The following is a 22,281-nucleotide window of genomic DNA, read 5'->3' on the forward strand; positions in this document are numbered from 1 at the left end:
TAATCTTGAAAGCTTGTCTCTCTCACCAACAGAAGGTGGTCCAATAAAAGATATCATCTCACTCACCTTGTCTAGCTAATATCCTGGGATCAACCTGGCTACAACACTGCATATCTGTCTATCTAATCTATCATACTTATCTGTCCCCCAATACCATTGTATCCAAACATCTTATAATCTTTAATGTATTTATCCTCACAATACCCTGGTAAGTAGGGAAGTGCTATTATGCCAGATAGGGGATTGAGGTACAGAGAGACTAAGAGTAAAATTTTCAAAAGTGACTTCAGTACTTAGGATTCAAGACCCACTGACTTTCAGTTGTTCCTGAATTACTTTTGAAAATGGGACTTTAAAAATTGGGACACAATTTTTAAAAAACACTCAAGTGTCTTAGAAGTCTAAGTGACTTGCCAAAGGACACACAAGACATCTGTGGCAGAGAAGGAAATTCTCTGTCTCCTTTTCTTTATCTTTTACATAAATCCCATCCCTGCTGGGGTTGGGGCCCAGTCAATTCCCCGTGGAGTTGCAAGGCTGGTGTGGGGAGGGATTCTAAAAGTGTAGCACAGACTCTGTGTCAGCCAGGAGTAGCAACTGCCTACTGACTTCCCCACTCTGACTCCCCACTCTGACTTTGAATGGAGTGGGAGAGAAAAATAACTTTGCTGCCTCCCCTCCCTGGTTTCTAGGAAAGGTAGAGGTTTCTACAACACCGACTAGGAACAGAGATATCCCTTCTGGTTCCTCTTTGCTGTGAGGAAGGAGAGAGAGGAACCATAGTCCCAACTCAGGGATTAGGAGCTTCAATTTGTCAGCTGAAGTTCCCTACTTCCCAGAGACTAGGAAGATGCACCTGCATCCTGCTTGCCTGCTAAAGTTGAGGTGCCTTATGGATATGTGGGAGGTGCCTTTTCTATTTATGTGCAGGGGTTCAGAATAGCTGAGGCACCTTTGTACAGATGACTTCCTGCAGCACTGCATGGATTGTGGGAACAGAGAGAAATAGATTTTGGTGGGGGATACATGGAATGAGAAGACATTGGAAAGGAGTAGAGGTTGTGGAGGAATATTTCCAGTTTTTTCTTGGGGATCATCCACAAATCATGGCACCCCTACACTCCATGTAAGAATTTTATTGCTAGAAATGGTGATTCTTAATGTTGCCTATGTGCTGCTTTGTGTGTGTGTAAATTGAAATTTACTGTAAGGAAGTAAAAAGGATTTGGGAAACTACTTTGTAATTTCAGTAGTGCAGTGGTATCTCCTGTGGAGGAAAAACAAGAATCTTCTGGACGATCTCCTTCTTCTCTCAGCAAAAGCAGCACTAGAGAGAAAGGCTCAAGGTATTATAATTTGGATGGAGTATTTTTATTTTAATTTAGAGTTAAAATGCAAGCTATTGATAGATAGTAAGTATTAACTGTTGAAAGCTAAGGACTTGATTCTCAGGTCTGGCTGAGCTCTGCTTGGTGCAGAACCCAAAGTAGGGCTCAAAGGTGACTGTACCTCCATGAAGAAAAAAAGTCTATTAGTATATAGCTCTTTATCTAGTAGACAAAGATATAACAAGATCCAAGGGCCGGGAGCTGAAGCTAGACAAAACCAGACTAAAAATAAGGCAGACATTTTTAACAGTGGGGGTAATTAACCATTGAGACAGCTTAATTAGAGAGGTGGTGAATTTTCCAGCACTTGAATGATTGTGTTTCTAAAAGATGTGTTCTAGCTCACCCAGAAGTTATGGGCTTGATGCAGGAACTACTGAGTGAAAATGTATGGTCTGTGCTGTACAAAAGGTCAGACTAAGTTATCAGAATGGTCCCTTCTGGCCTTAATATTTATGAGGAGGGCTACCAGGTAATACCATAATCCTTAATAAGGCAAAAGAAAAGTATTCAAACCTTTCTGGAGAGAGGAGTCCTTGAATAAGGCTACTGGTACATGGCTGATTATACTGTACAGTGCATTCTATCCCAAGAATGCAGAAATGTGTTAATTTTCACAACTTCATTAATAATTCTAAAAGTATAAAATAATTAGGGTCTGTCCTGAGTCCATATTGTCTGGTGGTTTTTTCATTGTTTCTGTTTTTTCTACAAAAGTCCCTGGGATATTGGGAATTTAAAAAGTAAGCCAGAATTGCTCACTCGCTGGAGTTATTAGAGATAGGGAAAATTAATATGTTTGGCTGGATTTCAGAGTTGTTTGCTTCTCATTAAGTTGAATTATGAGAAACTTGCCTTTGAGATGGAAATTCAAGTTATGCATCTCTCAGGTCTCAAACTCTTTGAAGAAAGGCTTGATGGTTACAAGATGTGGGGTCTTTTGTATTTTTGTAAGTAAAGAAAGTGTTGTTCTTCAAGTGCTGTCCCTGTGGGTGCTCCACTCCAGATGACGATGCGTCCCAGCACCGTTGATCGGAGATCTTCAGTAGCAATGCCTGGTCGGGACGCACGTGCTCAGCTGCTGTCTCGCGATCTCATTAGAGTCTTCCTGAGCATGCGTGTCCCACACCCCCCTCAGTTCCTTCTCAACTGTCCTCAGCTGAAGACAGGACTCAGGGCAGTGCTGAACCTCTTCTCTTCACTTCCTGTCACTGAAGGAAACAAGTACAAAGACATAGAAACAGTTAGTTAGAAACATCCCAGTTATTTCCCTTCCTTTAGAATAGTTACCTAGTTTAAAAAAAAAAAACCTTCTTTTTCCTCCAGTTCCTCTCCCGTTGAGACACTCTCCCCTGGCATTCCTAGTGGAATAATGTCAGGGTCTTCAGGATTTAAGAAATGTGCCTCCTGTCAAGGAACTTCGCTGTGTGAAGTGCCTCGGCGAGAGACACATCCCTGCCAAGTGTGTTCATTGTACCAGCCTGAAAACCAGGGCTCTTTGTGACAGGGATCTGCAACTGAAAATGCTCCTGATGGAGAAATCCCTACAGCCACCTATGGAGACGGGCAATAGCAAACCCTTTCCCTCATGCTCCCCTGCCAGGTCGGAACCGATTGGGAGCACGGCTTCACCCTCTCAAGCGAAGAGGAAGGAAGCCCAACTGTCTCTGTCCAGAGACTCTCAAAACGGTAAAGGATCTCCTGCAAGATCCTTACCCTCAGTGCTGATAGCGCCGAAGGCAGGTGCCTCCAACCATCCCAGCACCTCAGCTATGGCTCCCACAGAACACAGAGGCAGGGACCCGACTTCCCATAGCGGGAAGGTCTCCATGGCATCGGTCCCCACAGCACTGAAAATAGACCTGGTGCCGACAGCGCGTTCTGCTCCTGTGCCGACAAGAATGTCGGCACCAAGCCTGCCTACCACTCCAGCAGCAGGAGCGGACCTCCCACAGGGTGCCTAAAAACAGCCTGTGGCACCGGCGAAAGCAAAACAGAAGTCAATACAGGCTTCTGAGCACATATCACGCTTAGCAGGGTCACAGCCCAGGGAGCAGCAGCAATTCTTAAATCAGGACGACATCTCAGTGGCCCCAAGCCTGATTCCCCACTCCCTGACACACAGTGCTCACTCTTTGACCAGCCGCTCACCCCACCTGACCTGGCTACCTTCACTGACAGTGAGCCCGATGTGCAGCAGCAGGCAGAGTTCTCCCCACCTGCCTCTCCTCCTCTACCGGAACCATTTACACTTCAGGTCACGGCTCACAAGCACCAGCCTCAGTTTCCCTACTTTGCTCCCCCGTGGGCAGGACTTCACTTCTCTTATCCCATGCCTTGGCCTCAGTGGTACCCTTGGCCGGTTCCTGCTGCCACTCATCCTCATGATTCTTCCACCAGTCCACAAGCATGTTCTGCCCCCTATCTCCAGCTCCACCTTCTTCTAGAGCGCCTGAACCCCCTCCCTGAAGAGGTGGACTATGAACCATACCCAGATTCACCGACTCCTAACTCTCCATCAGCTCCAGACAGAGCCCTCATGCCTCCACCTCCACAGAATATGGATGACTTTAAGCAATTCCAGGAACTTTTCAAGAAGGTGGCACTCAACCTGGACATCCCTTTAGAGGAGGTCCAGGAGACACAACACAGACTCCTCAAAATCCTCTAACCCTCTGTGCCCTCAAAGATTGTGCTCCCCGTAAATGAAGCACTCCTAGAACTAGCTGACACCCTTTGGCACACCCCAGCCTCTATCCCACCAACTTGCAAAAAGGCTGAACGTAAATATTATGTTCCTGTTAAGGACATAGACTTCTTATTTTCCCATCCACAACCAAATTCTCTTGTAGTGGATGCGGTGACACACGGGACGAAACAGCCGCAATACCAGCCCACCCCACAAGACAAGGACCTCAAACACCTTGACCTCTTGGGCCGCAAGATTTATACCTCTTCCACTTTGCAATTCAGAATTGCAAACTATTCTGCCCTACTTGCAAGCTACGACTTTGACAATTACAATAAGCTCTTTGTTTTTACCTCCCATATCCTGGAGGACAGGAGAGCAGACTTTAAGTCAGTCCTTGTTGAGGGCTAATTGGTCTCCAGGATGGCCCTACAAAGCATCTCTGGACATGGCAGACACAGCAGCCCACACTACCGCAACTGCAGTGTTTATATGCAGATCTTCCTGGATGTCTGCATACGGTATCCCCAAAGACCTGCAAACCAAAGTGGAGGACCTCACCTTTGATAAAGATAAACTTTTTTTAAAAAAAAATGATGAAGTTCTTCACACTATGAAAGACTCTAGAGCAACCCTGCACACCCTGGGCATCTACGTGTCCCTTCCCAGGAGACAATGGTATCAACCTTATCAGAGGCCACACACACAACAATATCACCAGCCCCAGCCCAGACCATACAATATAACCAGGAATCGCACTAGACCTCCTAGACGCAGACAAAACCAGGCACAACCAGCTACCTCCCACCCATCGGGAAACAAAAAACAATTTTGAAGTGTTGGTTGAGGGTCTGCGCGACCACCCTTTGACTCCAATGCCTGTTTGGCCACCGCCTGCAGGTTTTCCACCATGCCTGGCAGCAGATCACACAGGATCGTTGAGTCCTGGAAATAATTCAGTCAGGTTACTCCATCCCTTTTATATCCTACCCTCCTACCCTTCCCTGTCCCTCTTCAGGGACCCCTCTCACGAGCACCTACTTCGCGTAGAAGTGGCTCATCTTCTACATCTCACAGGAATCTGTGCCAAGATAACATCAAGGAAAAGGGTTCTATTTCCACTACTTTCTGACCCAAAAGAAGAGCGGGGGATGGAGACCTATGCTAGATCTACGCTAACTGAACAAATTTATACGTGTACAGAAATTTAAGATGGTCACACTGGGCACAATAATACCTGCGGTGGATCAAGAGGACTGGTTCACAGTCCTCAACCTACAGGATGCCTATTTTCACATATCCATTCATCCAGCACACAGACATTTCCTGCGATTCACACTCAGACACGACCATTTTCAATATAGGGTACTCCATTTCGGACTTTCCACAGCACCGAGAATATTCTCCAAGACCCTAACGAGACATTATGAGCTACCCGTTTCGCCATCTCCCTCTTCCACAGCTTAGGTCTGTAAATAAACTTTCAAAAATCCACCCTGACACCCACACAGTGAATTGAGTTCATCAGAGCTCACCTGGACTCAATTCAAATCAGAGCCTCACTCCCACACAACAGATTCCTCGCTATTACACTTCTCATACGCATGCTATCCTTTCGTCCCAGGTTACAGGCAAGAATTTGCCCACAGGTCCTTGGCCACACGGCAGCCACCACCTTGGTGGTCAAGTACACCAGGCTGCACATGAGATGTCTTCAGGATTGGCTCAACTCCAACTACAAACCCAGCAGACACAGCTTCTGCATGATGCTAAGTCCTCCAGCGAACATATTAGCCTCCCTACAATTGTGGACAAGACCAGAGAACCTCTGCGTGGGCGTTACCTTGCGACTCCACCCTAAATTTCTCTCTAAGGTGATGTCCACCTTCCACCTTAACTTACCTGCATTCTATCCCAAACCTCATAAGACTCCGCACGAAGCAGCTCTACATACCCTTGACATCAGACCGGGCAATCACTTTTTATCTAGACAGAACTAAACCATTTCGTAAATCCCCTCGGCTATTTGTCTACACTACAGAGAGATCGAAGGGTGTGGCTATCTCTAAGCAACGACTTTCCAAGTGGATCTCTGACTGCATTAAATCCTGTTACCGAACTCAGAATGCCCAACCACCCGAGGGCGTCAGAACTCATTCTACTAGGGCGATGTCAACATCCGTTGCCTTCCTCCATAACGTACCTATTACTGATATCTGCAAGGTGGCCACATGGACATCCGACCACACATTTACAAACATTATGCTATCACACAGGATACCACGGCAGACACCATAGTAGGCCACGCTGTACTGTTTACTGTCGTCACTGACGCAACTCCGAAGTCTCAGCAGCCATAGTGGGTACTGCTTCACATTCACCTGGAGCGGAGCACCCACAGGGACAGCACTCGAAGAAGAAGAGAAGGTTACTCACCTTGCAGTAACTGAGGTTCTTCGAGATGTGTGTCCCTGTGGGTGCTCCACTCCCCGCCCTCCTCCCCTCTACTTTGGAGTACTATTCTGACATCTCCACTGTAGAGAAGGAACTGAGGGGGGTGTGGGACACACGTGCTCAAGCAAACTCTAATGAGACTGCAAGACAGCAGCTGAGCACATGCGTCCCGACCAGGCACTGCTGGGACGCACTGTCACCTGGAGTGGAGACCCACAAGGACACACATCTCGAAGAACCTCAGTTACTGCAAGGTGAGTAACTGTCTCTTCTACAATATCTAGTAGTGCCTTTTAAAACTATATGTGTAAAGTTTGGAATTTTGTAATCTGGAATTTTGTACAGCTGACACGTCAGGTTATTTTATTGTCCTCTTGATGATTTAGCAGGCTTCTGATGTACCGTTTTGTCTAAAAGTGCTCAAACTGCCTGTAAAGGTATTAAATTTATGTTTGTGACACTTTTGGAAATATGTTTGGATGACATATCCAGTAATATATAGATTTTTATAGTTACCACATAAAAAAGTATATAAATTTCACAAGTTTATCTGGTCTAACCTAATGTTTAGTTTACATTTTTGCTAGACTCTTGTGATTGCCATTCATGATCATATGCATTTCTCAAATCATAAGCTCCAGGGAAGAATGCAGAATGTGCAATGAATAATCAATAAATACATAGACTTCTTATGAAATCTTAATAGGACATGTCATCTAGTAGTTGAGGTTTGTAGCAGCTTGTTTTGTATTACCTGCTCAACCATTTTGTTGAGTCCCTGTTTGTTTGTTTGAAGTCACAGTGAAAAACTTTACAGGACTCATAGGAGTTGTTTTGTTTGTAAACTACCAACATTGTATGGAACCAAATTCTGTTTAATTACAAAAATGCTTCAAAAATGGGTTTACATGTATGTTAAAGACAGGACCGGCCTTAGGAAAAATGGCACCCTGGGCGAACTTGTATTTTGGTGTCCCCTGCCCCATCACTCCTGGCCCCCATGGGCTCCCCCCCCCCATCACCTCTGTATCCTGCTGCCTCCGCCAGTGTTTAATTTGTATTGAAAGAGATGCCAGAGGCTTGAGCTCAGCCCTGGCACTAATTAAGCACTGGCAGGTCAGCCTGATACTGGCGGGTGCTGGCTGGGCACCCAGCTCTGAAGGCAATGCCACCACCTAAATCAGCGCAGAAGTAAAGGTGGCATGGTATATGGTGTATTGCCACCTTTCTGCGCTGCTGTTGTGGCTCGTGGTGCCTGATGCTCAACATGTGGCTCAAGGCAGGCTTCATGCTGTCACATGGGGGCTGCATCTTGCCAGAGCCCATGGCCCTCCTGGCTCACCCAGGGTGCCATTTCAGATTTAAGGGGGGCCGGGGAAGGAAAATTTAACCATGATTCCAGGGACTACTTAGGCACCTGAAAACTCTAAGGTTTTTGCAGATAATAACTTAGGAATTAGCTGACAGGAGCACTGTATCTAATTGTTATATAAAGAAAGAAAAAATATATACAAACTCCAATTAAAGCCACTTTTAAAGTTTATATGTAAATTTAGAACAATCAGGAGATAATACAGCAAGATATTCCCAATCCCAAACCTTGAGGTATCAGTTCTAGAGCTTTAACACAGATATCAGAAACACATTTGATACTTTGTACACTATCTTTATTAGCGAAACATAAAGATAAATAAAATCTGCTTAAAATCTGTGTTACTGCCATTATCTACTCTATTTTAGTCAATTGTTTTTCACTAAAAACATAATTTTAACATATGTGATTAAGGGTTTTTTCCCTCTTTTATTAAGAAAGGGAATTTATTTTTCTAATTATTTTGGCATTTATGTTTACCAATCATAATCTTGTATGTGACTCACTAATATTTGACTCAATCATTCCTATTGGTATCATAGTTGGAACTGCATTTATTTTCATGCAAATTTTAAGTTATTTTACATCTATAACTAAAAATACAGTCTGAAAATAAGCAGCCTTCATCTGCCCAGTGTCTAAAGTTATGTATTTAGCTAATGTTTTTTAAACTGGCACTGCTAAGGTTAATACAAGCTAAAGTTACATTCTAGAACAGAGGTGGGCAAACTACCGCCCGCGGGTCATATCCGGCCCACAGGACCATCCTGCCAGCTCCTGAGCTCCTGGCCAGGGAGGCTGACCCCTGGCCCCTCCCCCACTGTTCCCCCTCTCCTGCAGCCACGCCGTCGCATGGGCAGAGGGGCTGCAAGCTCCTGCTGCTCTGAGCAGCATGGTAAGGGGGCAGCAGCGGCATGCGTTGTGGTGGTGGGGGGTTGGGTAGGGAGTCCCAGGGAGCGGTCAGGGGAATGGGGGGGTTGGATATGGCATGGGAGTCCCAGGGGGCCTGTCAGGGGGTGGGGGGTGGATAGGGGATGGGGGGCAGTCAGGGGACAGGCAGCAGGGAAGGTTGGATAGGGGGTGGGATGGCGGGGGTGGTTTGGGGGGGTCCTGGGAGGGGATGGTCAGGCGTCAAGGAGAAGGTAGGGTTGGATGGGTCAGGGGTTCTGAGGGAGGCAGTCAACGGGGCGGGAAGTGGGAGGGGGCGGATAGGGGGTAGGGGTGCAGACTGTTTGGGGGCACAGCCTTCCCTACTCGGCCCTCTATACAGTTTCGTACCCCGATGTGGCCTTTGGGCCAAAAAGTTTGCCCACTCCTGTTCTAGAAGGATACTATTGTTTGATCGTACCACTTTAAATAATGAATGACAAAGCACAATATGATAATACAAGTAATAATGATAATTATTCCAGCCAGGACAGGTTAGGCATTTTAGAACTCACTACTTAAAGAATTAAATGTAAGCATAAGAGAGAAATAAAATTATGAAATGCACAGACCAGTCAAAAAACTAAAATAATAGCACTTTGAAATAATAAAATTACAGAGAACATATATGCATTGCAGGAAGTACCAGCAAGTAATAACAACAACAAAAGTATGTACTGGGGGGGTGAGTGTGAAAGAGAGAGCGTATGTGAGCTGGGGGAGTGTGTGAGTGACTGCGCACTGCCCCTTTAAGAAAGTGACACTCAGCAGCCTGAAGGAAAGCAGCTCTGTCCCTCTGTCAGTGAGCCCTGTCCTCACACACACACACACACACACACCTTGCTCTGTGGAAATGGGATACATGGGCCGAGGGGGGGCAGCATCCCCCGCCCCCGTACACCAAACAGGAAGCTCCCAGGAGCAGTTGGCCAGGGGCAGCTCCAAGGCAGGGGGCAGAGCCGCGGGGCTGCAGACACCAGTAGGGGGCGGGGCACTCCTGCTTCTGGAGGCGCACCATTTATAACGGAGCCCTGAGCTTTCGCCCAGTTCGCCTCTATGTAAGGCTGGCCCTGGTTATAGAAACCTCTTATTATTATGTGCCTATATTCAGATTGGTAGTGCTTACCACTGCAGATCCAGTAGTACAAACAGTCCTTATAGGGAGAGGTATGCTTGGTGTCATTGTAGCTGTCTGGTCAAGGGTTATGTGAGCACAGACATGCAGACAATGTTACTTGGTACCTAAGCCCCTCCTCAGAACATCTTCCACAACTAGTGTTCACAGGTCCTGTGAAATAGCCTCTTTGTGGATTTGGAGGCGTTCAGAATCAGAAGAGAAAACTTTCCAGGCTCCTCCCCCAAAATTGGGTTTCCTGCTGTGTCCCTACACAGAGCCATGCAGCTGGAATTTGGCTCTGAGAGATTACATCATTCTAAATAAACATCCATTATTTTCTATTTAAGAAAAGGGAAAGGAAAAAAAGAAGAAGAAAAACCAAAAGATGAAGAAGAGTTGCAAACAATGTCTAAAATCCAGCAGGAAGTAATTCTTGAAAAGGTACCATGGCTGCCACCATTTGACTGCATTTTACTGGATTACATTATGGATGCTTCCAAAACAATCCTACCATTAACTACTACCAAGGAACAGGTTGTGGCACTTGCACAGTGAGTAGTGTACTGTGTCTGAAACAAAATACAAATAAGTAGAGTTGAGTGGGAAACACTTTTTCCACTCCAGGAAAATGTTTGAGCATTTGAAAAGTTTTCCCGTCCCAAACTGGGACAAAAAGTCAAAATGTCAAATACTTTTTTTGTGAACCTGCGATGTGAAAAAAAAATTCAGTTGGGGTCAATCGAAATGTTTAGGGTCCGCGATGTCAAGGTGTTTCTTTTAGATTTTGCTCTTTTTTATTTAAAACTTTTTTTACTATAATTAGCTTAAATTTATGGATATAATGTTGTATCAAGCCAAAGAAATGGAATTTTTCATTTTGAAAATGTCAAAATGAGGTCCCGCCAGGACCTTACCCCTCTGTAGAGCCCCCACAACCCAAAATGGTGCAGGGGAGCCCCCCCGCCCCCACAGTCTGGGGAAACTGGAACCCAGGTGGTGCTTGCCCTCCCCCACCATGTGGCCTGGGTATGTCTACACTTAGGCCTGGTCCACACTAAAAGGTTAGGTTGACCCAACTATGTCTCTCAGGGATATGAAAAATCCACACCCATGAGCAATGTAGTTAAACCATCCCAACCCCATTGTGTAGACAGCACTAGGTCAATAGAAGAATTCTTCCATCATCTCAGCTGCTGCCTCTTGGGGAGTTGGATTACACAGAAACGCTATAGCAGCACAGCTGCAGCACTGCGGCTGTGATTCTGTAGCCGATTAAGTGTAGATATACCCTCAGGCAGTAAGGACTCTGACCAGACATGGGGAATTTGGGCTGTACCCAGCTGAAGGCTGGAGAGAAGACTTTTGTGTTTAGTTTTGAACTTTAAGTTAAGAAATCTGACCCTAAAGATGGCTGTTGTGAATGGACTGGAAAAACCCTGTGTAGAGTTTTTTGGGTGATCCATAAAAGGAAATTGAGATGAAGGGTTGCATGCAGGGCTGCCCTGAGACCCCCAGAGGGTGCTGTGAGGTAGCCGCTCATCTACACTGACATTTGCCACCATCACATAATCCACTCTGCTTGTGTGTTAGACCCCTTCCCTCAACCTGTGTGTGTCTTAGGCCAGGTCTACTCTACAGACCTATATCAGTATAACTACATCGCTTAAGGGTGTGAAAAATCCACACTCCTGAGTGACGTAGCTATACAACCTAATCCCCGGTGTAGACAGTGCTATGGTGACGGGAGAGCTTCATAGCTATTGCCTCTTGGGTACGTGAATTAATTACACTGACGGAAGAAGCTTTCCCGTCAGCATAGTAGAGCTGTAAATGAAGATAAGTCCTTATTTATTTATATTGTAAACCTTTTGGGGACGAGACTGTCTGCTACTCTGTGTGTGTACATAGCTTAGCACAGTGGGGCCCTATTCTTGATCGGTCCTTGGGCACTGCCATAATAAACATGATGATGTTTGAAGATACTATTATTATTAATACCAGTACATCACATTGCATTGCATGTTACAGGATATCAATATCAACGTGTGGCTCAATAGTTATATTGATTGCAGTGTTGTGTTTGACTGATATTAACAAGTCCAGGCTGTAATCACGGCCACACTAGGTTGAATCCTCACCTCTGAACAGTCTGCTTGCTTTTGTCTTCTTCCCAGCTTACCCTTTAGTATTTTACCAGGTCCATGGCTGGTTTCTGAGGCTAGCTATCTTGGTACCAGACCCTCCTTAGTCTTGCAAGTGACCCCTCCCTTTTAATGTTGTGATATACAGTGGTCTGAGAAATGATTCTCCAGATGCTTGCAAAGTTTGACAAGACACGTATTCATCTCTGTTTATTCAGCTATGTATAAACCAGGCTCCAGCCTGAGCCCAAACATCTACACTGCAATTTTAGAGCCCTATAGCCCAAGCCCCGCAAGTCAGAGTCAGCTGACTTGGGTGTTTAATTTCAATGTAGATATATCCTATGTATGATTCTTCCTGATTGCAGTGCTCAGGGATGTCTCTGGAGGGGCAACAGACAATTGAAGACCTCCCCTTTGAGGGTCATGCTTGTTTTAGTCTAAAACACATGAGGCTTTGTATACTCTGAATGATGCAAGAGTGGTTCTGAAGCCCATGGGCCTCTGTACTCCAGTGATGAAGAGGACAAACTATCGTCCTCAATGCCAGCCTAGACAGCAGTATTACCCCTTCCATCAGGTTGACAAATCCAAGAGGAGCAAAGGTTGCAGAGGAGAAAGCTGATGGCTTCTCCTTCCTTGGTCTCTTCATCTACACATCCCCAGGCCTCAGAGCAGCCAATTTGACACATATGTCAAGGACAGCATATTACTCGACCTGGTTCTCACTTGCTCTTTCTCTCCTTTCTGGGAAAGGTTATCCCATTTCTCATATGCCTAGGAGTCCATCACCTCAGACAAATGGGTGCTAAGCATGGTGAAATTGGGATATACCCTGCATTGCCTTTCTGTCCTTTCCTCCCATGCCCGTACCTGGTCCCTCTTCTGGGAACCCTCTCCCAAGTCTGTACTAAGACAACAAGTGCAAACCCTATGGTCTTTGAGAGCCATAGAGGAGGAGCCTCTGTCTCACAGAGCCATCTGCATCAGGGCAGTGGGGATTATTCTTATTATATTCTAATACCCAAAGCCAAAGGGGATCTCAGACCCATCCTAGACTTTTGGAAGCTGACCAAATACATCAAGAAGATAATATTCTGGATGGTGTCCCTAGCTATGATTATCACCCCCTTAGATCCAGTTTTCCAGTAAATGGATATAAGACTCTCTTAATGGATGGAGGAGGGAGACTGAGGTTCCAAAGAGTTGACTTACATGGCTAACGTTATTGTAAAAGTATCTCCTTTTATGCTCTTGTTCCATTGTTTTGGGACAAGGTGGGGCTGTGCTGAGCTAACAGCAATGCTGTCCTTAACTTACAGGATGCCTAATTCCATGTGGTGATCCATCCTGGCCACAGGAAATTTCTGAGGTTCATGGTAGGAAATTATCAATTCACCATCCTGCCATTCAAACCCTCATTGTCACAGAGGGTTTTAACAAGTCCATGGCAGTAGTGGTGGCCTGCCTCCATGAAAGAGACATCCACATGTATCCTTACTTGCCTCAGCCATGGGGTGGGAAGCACATCTGGGTGACCTACAGGCTCTGGACTGCCCACGAGGCCAGCTTACACATAAACATACTCGATATGTGCATAATATTCTCTTTGTGTTAATGGTTCTTGCCTCACATTCAGGGCAAGACTATCCAGATACTCAGCGACAACAGGACAGTGATGTTTTATGTGAACAAGTAGGGGGCGCCAGGTCAGGCATCCTTTGTCAGTAGGCTGTCACATTGTGAAATTGGTTCATTCGGAGCTTGGTCACTCTCCGGGCATCTCATCTGAGCAGATGCTTCAACCACAAATGGTATCTCAACACAAACATTTTAGCTCGGATGTTCTGCATAGGAGGCTTCCCATTAGTGTATCTGTTCACAACTTGGCAGTACAGGAAGTGTCCCTGATTCAGTTCCAGGGCAGGTCACAGTTCCAGATCAATATCAGGCATTTTCCAAGGGACATGGACCTGCTCTATGCATACCACCAGTACCCTTGATTCCCAGGGTCTTTATCAAGCTCAAGCAAGATCATGGCAGAATGATCCTTATAGCTCCAACCTGTGCAATCGAGACAGATTTGGTAATCAGACCTCCACAAATTGCCGCCTCAAAAACTTTTGCTGTTACTGATAACAGAAGACCTCATCTAGTGCTGCACCTCACAGCACGGTTCAATGGTTAAATGCAAAAGGGATCCAGAATGTTCTCTTTAATAGTAGAAAACCTTCCCACAAAAGCTACTTACCAGACCAGTTGGAAGCATTTCGCCATCTGAACAGCCCCCCACAATGTGTTCCCAGCTCAAACTAAAATTCAAACAATTCTGGACTACTTTTTGCACCTTAAGGAGTCCATCCCATAGCTCCATTAGAGTGCATCTGCAATCTCAGCATTTCACCCTTGCATAAAGGGTAAGACTGTTTTCACTCATCCTGTGACGACCAGATTCTTGGAAGGTCGAGATAAATTGTTTCCACCTATCAGAGTCCCAAAACTTTCTTGGGATTTGAATCTGGTGTGTTCACTTTTGACCCTCCTTTTGAGCTTTTAGCATTGTGCTTGCTTCTACACCAATCAGCGAAAGTAGCCTTCTTAGTGACCATCACCTTCGGAAGGAGGAGGAGAGGACAGAATGCATTGGTCACTGATCTGCCATACAGTTTTCTACAAGGACAAGGTTCAGCTTAGACCACACCCTAAGTGTCTCTTAAAGATGGTATCTGATTTTCGCTTGAATCAGTCTATCTTCCTGCCAGTTTTCTTCCCAAAGCCACCTATTCACAAGGATGAGAGAGGGCTCCCCACCTTCAGTTTTCACTGAGTATTTTCAAAGCCCTTTCAAATTTCTTCACAGCTCTTTGTTTCTTATGCAGAGCATATGAGAGGACAACCAATCACAACTCAGAGACTCTTGAAAGATAACACATTGTTATGCAGCTGGTGATCTGCTGCCAAAGGGATAATGCCTCCTGACAAACTCACAGCACACTTGACTAGAGCATGTTCAATCTCAGCAGTATTTGTGGCACATGGCCCCATTATGGACACCTGCAGGACAGCAGCGTGGTCTTCCATTCATACATTCACCAGACGTTATGGACTGTCTGCTATATCAAAGAAAGATGCAAATGGAGACAAAGCAGTCCTACCAATGAGGCTCTGAGCCCCATCGCCTGGGATGACAGCTTGGAAGTCACCTACAGTGTAATGGACACAGAACAAGAAGAAAAAATAGTTACTCACTTTCTTGTAAATGAATTTCTTTGAGATGTGTTGCACATGGCCATTATGTGACCCACCCTCCTTTCCCAACACATCAGAGTCTCCCATCAGCTTCCAGTGGGGCAGCTCCACTCCTTATACCCTCTCTTTGGAGCATGAGGAGCTCACCGAGGGGTGCCCCCCTCCCGTATGTGTACTGCTAGGGAAGACTTTCTGGCACTAGTGCACCAGATGCACTCACATCTACCGTGCAATGGACATATACAACACATCTCAAAGAACATCAGTTATGCGAAGATGAGTAACTGGTTTTCTCATCCTTGTCCTCACTTTTTCCCTTTGAAAAGCTGGTGCAAGAAATTTCCAGATCTTGTGTTCACAGAAGGTACCTGCTCATAAACACCCTCCAGCCACTGTCTGGCACTTAGCAAAACTTTGGTTGCATGGAGTCACTTTAAAGCAAGATGCATCATTATGATATCAGAGTAATCTTTCTGTGGCTATGATAGAGAGAATTCCATTCTGAACTTTTATTCTCGGGTGCCTGTAAGTTTAGAAAAATACCTTCTGCCTGAAATTTCTCATGATTGGTTTCATACCAGAAATGAATGGTTGTGGAAAATTTTATTAAAATCTGTTCAGTTATTTTTGAAATAACTGGATATGAAGGAGGCAAAGGTAAGAGAAGGGAAGTGTTTTTCTGTTGTTAATATAACTTATTGTTTTAATTTTGTGCTTGGAAACTCAAAAAAAGATTCAATTTTCTCCATTTGAAAATTTCTCTGTTTCTATGTGTAAAATGTTTTAGTCCACAGCTTATTGTATTTTTGTTTATATCACATTTGAATGAGCAACCAATGAAATTGCAGATTTTTTTAGCAGATTTCTCCTATGTACCCTCTGTGCATGGAAGAAGTATTCCATAAAAAATTATAAAGCCACTATCTTATCCTATCCGCTACCTTTAAATTCTTCCTTAAAACTCACCTCTGCTGTGTCTTCAATGTACCATTGAAGTTAATAGGACTTAAGGACATGCCTAAAGTAAAACGTGTACCTAAGTGCTTTGATGAACAGGGGTGGACTTGCTGAATCAGGGCTTAATGCTTTGGTATGTGCAGTTGTCTGATAGTAGTGCACTATCACAGTAATTGCATAGGCATTTTTGACCTTGGGTTTCCTTGGTTTGGCCATTCATTTTTATACATAAATTATAAAATACAAATCAATACAATTACAAATGTTTGCCTTGGTTCAAGAAAGCAAATAAACACATGCATAACTTTAAATTTAATTGGATTGCTTTCATAAATCAATGGTCTTTAGCTGTGACCTTATTTTTCTCATTTGATATTCTAATGCCTTTGATATTGGTTACTTAAAACAAATGGTAGGGCTGAGAATTATAGTAAATAGCGCAAATGATTCTACTAACTTCAAAGATGAATCCTAGCTTCTGAATTACTTTATCATTAATTTTATGTCATTTTTGCTGGTTCTCTCTTGATAATTGGCATTATGTTGCTCACCTCCAATGATCTGCATATCATTTTAATTTATTTAATGGTGACTTCTAGTACCAGAAACTGAACAATAAAACTAAAGCATAGATAACAAAAGTAATACACTTTTATATGTCATACAGGTATTGTTTGTATTTACGCAGCTTTGTCATTATACCATTCAGCATGATAAGTATGATAGAAATGACAGATTTAATTGATTTTGGTGTACCTTAAAACAGGTTTGTTGCAGATAAGATGGGTGGCCCAATTGAAAGAGACAAATTACATGAATTCAGCTGGGAACTTCATATAAGTGAAATTGAATTTGAACTGAAATGCAATGTTGTACCTATTGGGAAAATCAAGAAAGGGACTTTCTACCACAGGGCTTTGCTTTTCAAGGTATATTAGCATTTACTTTACCACTTAACTGATCTAAAAAAACTGATGGAATTATAATTCTTTATTTTTGTTAAAGGGATAGCACAAACTACAGTATATTAGAACCTTGTTGAGTTATATTGATGTTTATTTGTGTATATATTTAAGTCATTTTTCATTTGGCAAATATTTGATTTCCTTTTGAATGAAAGCCATTATAGCTTCTTTCTGTAAACATCCTTGTCATTATAAGCATCGTTGAACTTGTCTTAAGTGATGTCAGCAGAATCCTTGATATAAGGCAAAAAGCCAAAATGTTTGATTGTGAGTCAAAATACGTTCCCTTTTCTGTAAACTGTAAAGCACTAAATTATGCAGTGCTCATTATTTTTCATGCTGCAAATGTAAAATTGTTGCAACAATAGCTTCTAAATGGTGCTCATGTGTAATACATTATGATAGGACATAGGGTCTTTCCTTACACCAGAGGTGGGCAAACTATGGCCCGCGGGCCACATCCGGCCCGCAAGACCGTCCTGCCTGACCCCTGAGCTCTGGGCCGGGGAGGCTAGCCCCCGGCCCCTCCCCCGCTGTTCCCCCTCCCTTGCAGCTACGCCGCCGCGCAGGCAGTGTGGCTTGCACCCGCCCACCTCCCAGGCTTTCCAATAAGCCTGTCCTGCCGCCAGCATGAAGGAGGCGGGGTTGGATAAGGGGCAAGAGGTCTCAGGGGGCAGTCAGGGGACAGGGAACGGTTGGATGGGGCAGAGATTTGGGGGGGCAGTCAGGAGACAGGGAGCAGGGGGGGTTGGATGGGGTTGGAATCCTGGGGGGGCAGTTAAGGACGGAGGTCCCAGGAGGGGGCGGTCAGGTGACAAGGAGTGGGGGGGGTGGATGGGTTTGGGGTTTTGAGGGAGGCAGTCAGGGGGTGGGAAGTGGGAGGGGGTGCATAGGGGGCGGGGGCCAGGCTGTTTGTGGAGGCACAGCCTTTGCTACCCGGCCCGCCATACCGTTTCGCATCCCCGACATGGTCCTCGGGCTGAAAAGTTTGCCCAGCCCACCTTATACAGTCACAGAACACTTTACAATGTCATGTGCTGTTGGGCAAATACTCATTTTTCCATTATGAGCTAAGTGAGTGTGCACATAAATATTTCCTACATTAACTGTAATAAAATATCTAATTGAGCAGATAAATTGTCCTGTGGAAAGTACTCTGTCATTAAATAGCAGTATCATTTATATTTAATAATTGATGTTGTATCTTACAGTGTAGAAAAGTTTAGGCTCAAATTCTGATAGCAGTGAATAGCTTGTGAGTTGCACAGTTCCTTGGGGGAACAATGGGCTGGAGTAGCCTCAACATCCCCTGCCATTGGCTCCTTCTGTTATTACTACCACCCTCCCACTGAGGGAATGGCTCGTGGAATCAAACAGCCCCCCTAAGAAACCTCCACCGCCTAGCCACATAATGGGTATGTCTACACTGCAACTGGGAGCGTGCCTCCCAGTCCAGGAGACAGATATGCACTAGCTTGAAGCGAGCTAGTGTGCTGAAAATAGCACTGTAGACATTGCGGAAGAGGTAGTGGCACGGACTAGCCACCCAAGTACAAGCCCACCTGACCCCCTGGGTCCGAACTCGGGTGGCTAACCTGTGCTGCGACCTATTCTACAACGTCCACACTGCTATTTTTTAGCATGCTAGCTCAAGCACAGCTAGTGTGCATCTGTTTACCGAAGCTAGGAGCACACTCCTAGCTGCAGTGTAGATATATCCACAGAATTGGGCTCTGTGGCATTCAGGATATACACCACCTGTGTGTGCCCCCCAAATTTTACTCCTTCCTGCATAGTTAGAAATGGGAACTTTATCCTATTGCAAAAAGGAATTTCCCGGCTTTTCAGTGGATCCTATAATGTGTGCTTTGGGACCTGAAATACTTGATATTTTGGACTTCAAAAATTACCCAAAGTAGGTTTTTCATACATAATAATGTGATTTTAAAGGGTTCTACATTTTATTTTTTATATTTTTCTTTTCCCTGTGCAGTCTGTATGTGCATTTATGGTCCCAAGAGAGCCTGGCTTTACTTAATGAGGGATATGAAAAATAGTCCCAGTACAATTTTTTAAATACTTTGAAACTAGTTCTCAACCTCTTCCACACGGGACTCCCTCTCCCATATAACCAGGACCTCTCTCATTCAACAATATGGGAAGGATAAAATGTCCCCCGGGTTGAGAACACCTCTAAATGAGTACTTTTGTTTATATTTTGGCTCTTTTAAAAATATGTAGCCTAAACGAACTAAATAATGGCATGTTGTAAAGACTGTACTAGCACTTGTTTGATGGGATAATTCATGAGCAACCTGCCGGGTATACTACATTATATGTGCGTCCCACAGTAGAGCAGCTTCTGCCTCCCTTCTGCTGCACCACATACATATGTGGCAGGCCACAAGATCAGAGCAACAGCTGGCTAGCGAGGGTTCAGAAAGGAGAAAGAGAGTCTCCTCGGGTAGCACTGGGCTCCCTGGTCCTTTCTCTCTTTCTCCACTTCCCTCCAAGTTGCAGAGCAAGTGTCCCAGGAAGGGAACCCAGAAGCAATATTTTTGAGGAGGAAAATGGAGGAATGAGGTAGAATAAACTAAAGCAGGCTGAGCTGCTGTGTTTTTCACAGGATTGAGGGAGGAGGAAGTGAAGCAGACAATGAGTTGCTGGTCTCTTCACAGGCTGGTAGGCTCTAATCCGTCTTCCTCCCTGCTCCATATGGAAAATGATGTGGCGCAGCCTCCCTCTTCCTCTCCTGCAAAAACTAAGGCTCTGGGGTAGCCAGGCTCCCTCTCTGTGCTCGTTGGAGGAAAGGGTCAGAGAGGAGCAGGGGCCCAGAGCAGCTTGACTGCCGACCCAGGTTCAAGACGCGCAGGTCATGAGAATCCCACTGCCATCTGGAACAAATTACAAAACTGATTTATTTCATTCACACAACGAGGAAACATCCTTTGGAAGAATTTTTATACTTAAAAAAATTATAATTAGGCTTGGCAGAATTCAATTTTTATTTATAATTTCGACAAATAATATGAATGTTAATTTTGAATATTTTTTTTCAATTTTTATCAGTTTAAATATTCAGAGCTGTATGAATTTTGGATGGGGGGTTGTCCGATAATAATTACTTAAAGTAGACATTCTTAACATTAACTTGTGGTATGAAGCACGGGGGAGGAGGGGGACTGCTCCCAATGGCCTACCTAAATGGCAGCCCTACTCCTGCTCCACTTATGCTGGCATAACAATGTGTTTTATACCCATTAAGGTGCGACTCTGATAAGTTCTCAAGCAGCATTTTTCTTTCTTTTCCTATCCACATATTTAGATTATTATCAGTGGAAATACTTTTTCATTCGTTTGTGTGTGTGTGTGGTGATATTGATGTTTGCCGACAATTACCAATGAAAATTTAATCCTCCAAGCCTAATTACAATATGTCATTATAGTGTAACGTGCAACAAAACTCAGGTGTTCCACATTTCAGTCATCTGTCACACATTGCAATGGTTTGTATCATACACTGGCCAGTCTGAATGTTGAGAGATAAGCTTATGAATGATGTTGCAATCACAAACCCATGCTGGTTAAACCTTTGTATCAAACATCATCATATGTTCCATGTTGTATACATATGCAGAGCAAACATATATATCTTTATTTGTATTGGTAAATTATCTTAGGCTGCTGTAATTCAAAAACAACTCCTCCAATATTTTCTAAATTTGTTGAAAAGACTCTGTCTTGGGACCACATGTGCCCTGTTCAGTTTGATGCCTGGAGGAGTGACTTATATAACACAAAATGAGTTAGTTCTTGAAAAGACTTATAATAACTGTATATCACTGCTCCTCCACTAGAATATGGTGGAAATCACATTTTAAAAACGCAGTTTCCCTCCAGGACCTACAGTGAAAACTTACTGTTTGCAGAACCCTGCAGGGAATCCAGAAAAATCTCCATTACCAAATCTCCTTTAGGAAGGCTCTACACCTTTCAGCTGTTCTCTTGTTTAAGCATTTCCGTGGCCCAGTGGTGCATTTCACAAACTAAATGTATTGTGATACCTTTCAGAAACTAGTAATGACTTTCATTAACTCCTTTTTGTTTTCTTTCATAGGTTATAGCAGACAGAATTGGCATTGGCTGTAGTTTAGTTCGTGGAGAATACGGCAGAGCTTGGAATGAAGTTAAATTAGTTGACGATTCTCCTCAAGGAATAACTGGGCTTCTGCTTCCTCCTCAAGTGTATATTTTAGATCTAATGTACCAGCCAGGCTGCTTAATGAAGCAAGGAAGTGCAGAGGCAGACCATTACCAACATATTTAATTCTAATGTCAGATCTCTTTCAAAAAGAAAATATTTTTAAAGAGATTTCATTAATAAATTTGTATGAAACATAAAGATTTGTGGGCCAAACTTTCAAACTTTGATGCTGAAATTAAAGCACCTATTCCCACATTAAGTTGTCTAAAGAGGCAATTCGGTTTCTAAATATCCATTTTAGGTGTCTACTCTAAATCCTTGTTTGTGATCCAGAATGTGAATTTAAGCATCTCATTTTAGGTATCCGAATTTGACATCTTAGACATTTTATTTATTTTATTTGAAGCTTTATTATAGAATAAAAAGTAGAAATCCGGACTGTCAATATTGGTGAGCATAATACTTGACTGTGCATTATCATTTCTCCCAGTAAATGTGTTTAAAGTATTTAAGAACTTTTTCTTTGGCTCTCTCATCTTCCATTGATGTTAATGGGAGTATACGAGGTGAGGAGAATACAAAGCCAATGAAATAATTAGACATGGTTAAACCAATTTATAATATATTTTTTGTTAAAATAAGCAGAGTACTAGGAATTGTCTTAGTCTTTGTCTACACCAGCAGTTTTGTCGGCAAAAATTTGCTGACATAAGTTTCACTGACAAAAGCTATGTCGGCGGGAGCGTGTCTGTGGGAGGCTTGGCTGATTGTCAACAAAGTGCTTCCATCAATAACCAGGGTCATCAGCATGCTGAATG

At 43.9% G+C, this 22,281-nt stretch overlaps 1 protein-coding gene across 7 annotated transcripts in view; it reads left to right on the top strand.

Annotated features, from left to right (window-relative positions):
- Positions 1-21,795, top strand: part of ARMC3 (armadillo repeat containing 3) — a 113,153-nt gene extending 91,358 nt beyond the window's left edge. For 5 of the 7 annotated variants that reach the window (XM_073334229.1, XM_073334231.1, XM_073334230.1 and 2 more), the window contains 4 exons: positions 1,251-1,346; positions 10,295-10,498; positions 17,061-17,223; positions 21,377-21,795. In XM_073334229.1, the coding sequence (XP_073190330.1) occupies positions 1,251-1,346; positions 10,295-10,498; positions 17,061-17,223; positions 21,377-21,586 (673 nt within the window). In that variant the 3' untranslated portion in view covers positions 21,587-21,795. The remainder of the gene's footprint in view (positions 1-1,250; positions 1,347-10,294; positions 10,499-17,060; positions 17,224-21,376) is intronic. The other 2 variants (XM_073334232.1, XM_073334233.1) reach the window with 2 other exon arrangements.
- The last annotated feature ends 486 nt before the right edge of the window (positions 21,796-22,281 follow it).

This window comes from Lepidochelys kempii, chromosome 2, assembly GCF_965140265.1.
Source record: "Lepidochelys kempii isolate rLepKem1 chromosome 2, rLepKem1.hap2, whole genome shotgun sequence".
NCBI classification, from domain to species: domain Eukaryota; kingdom Metazoa; phylum Chordata; order Testudines; family Cheloniidae; genus Lepidochelys; species Lepidochelys kempii.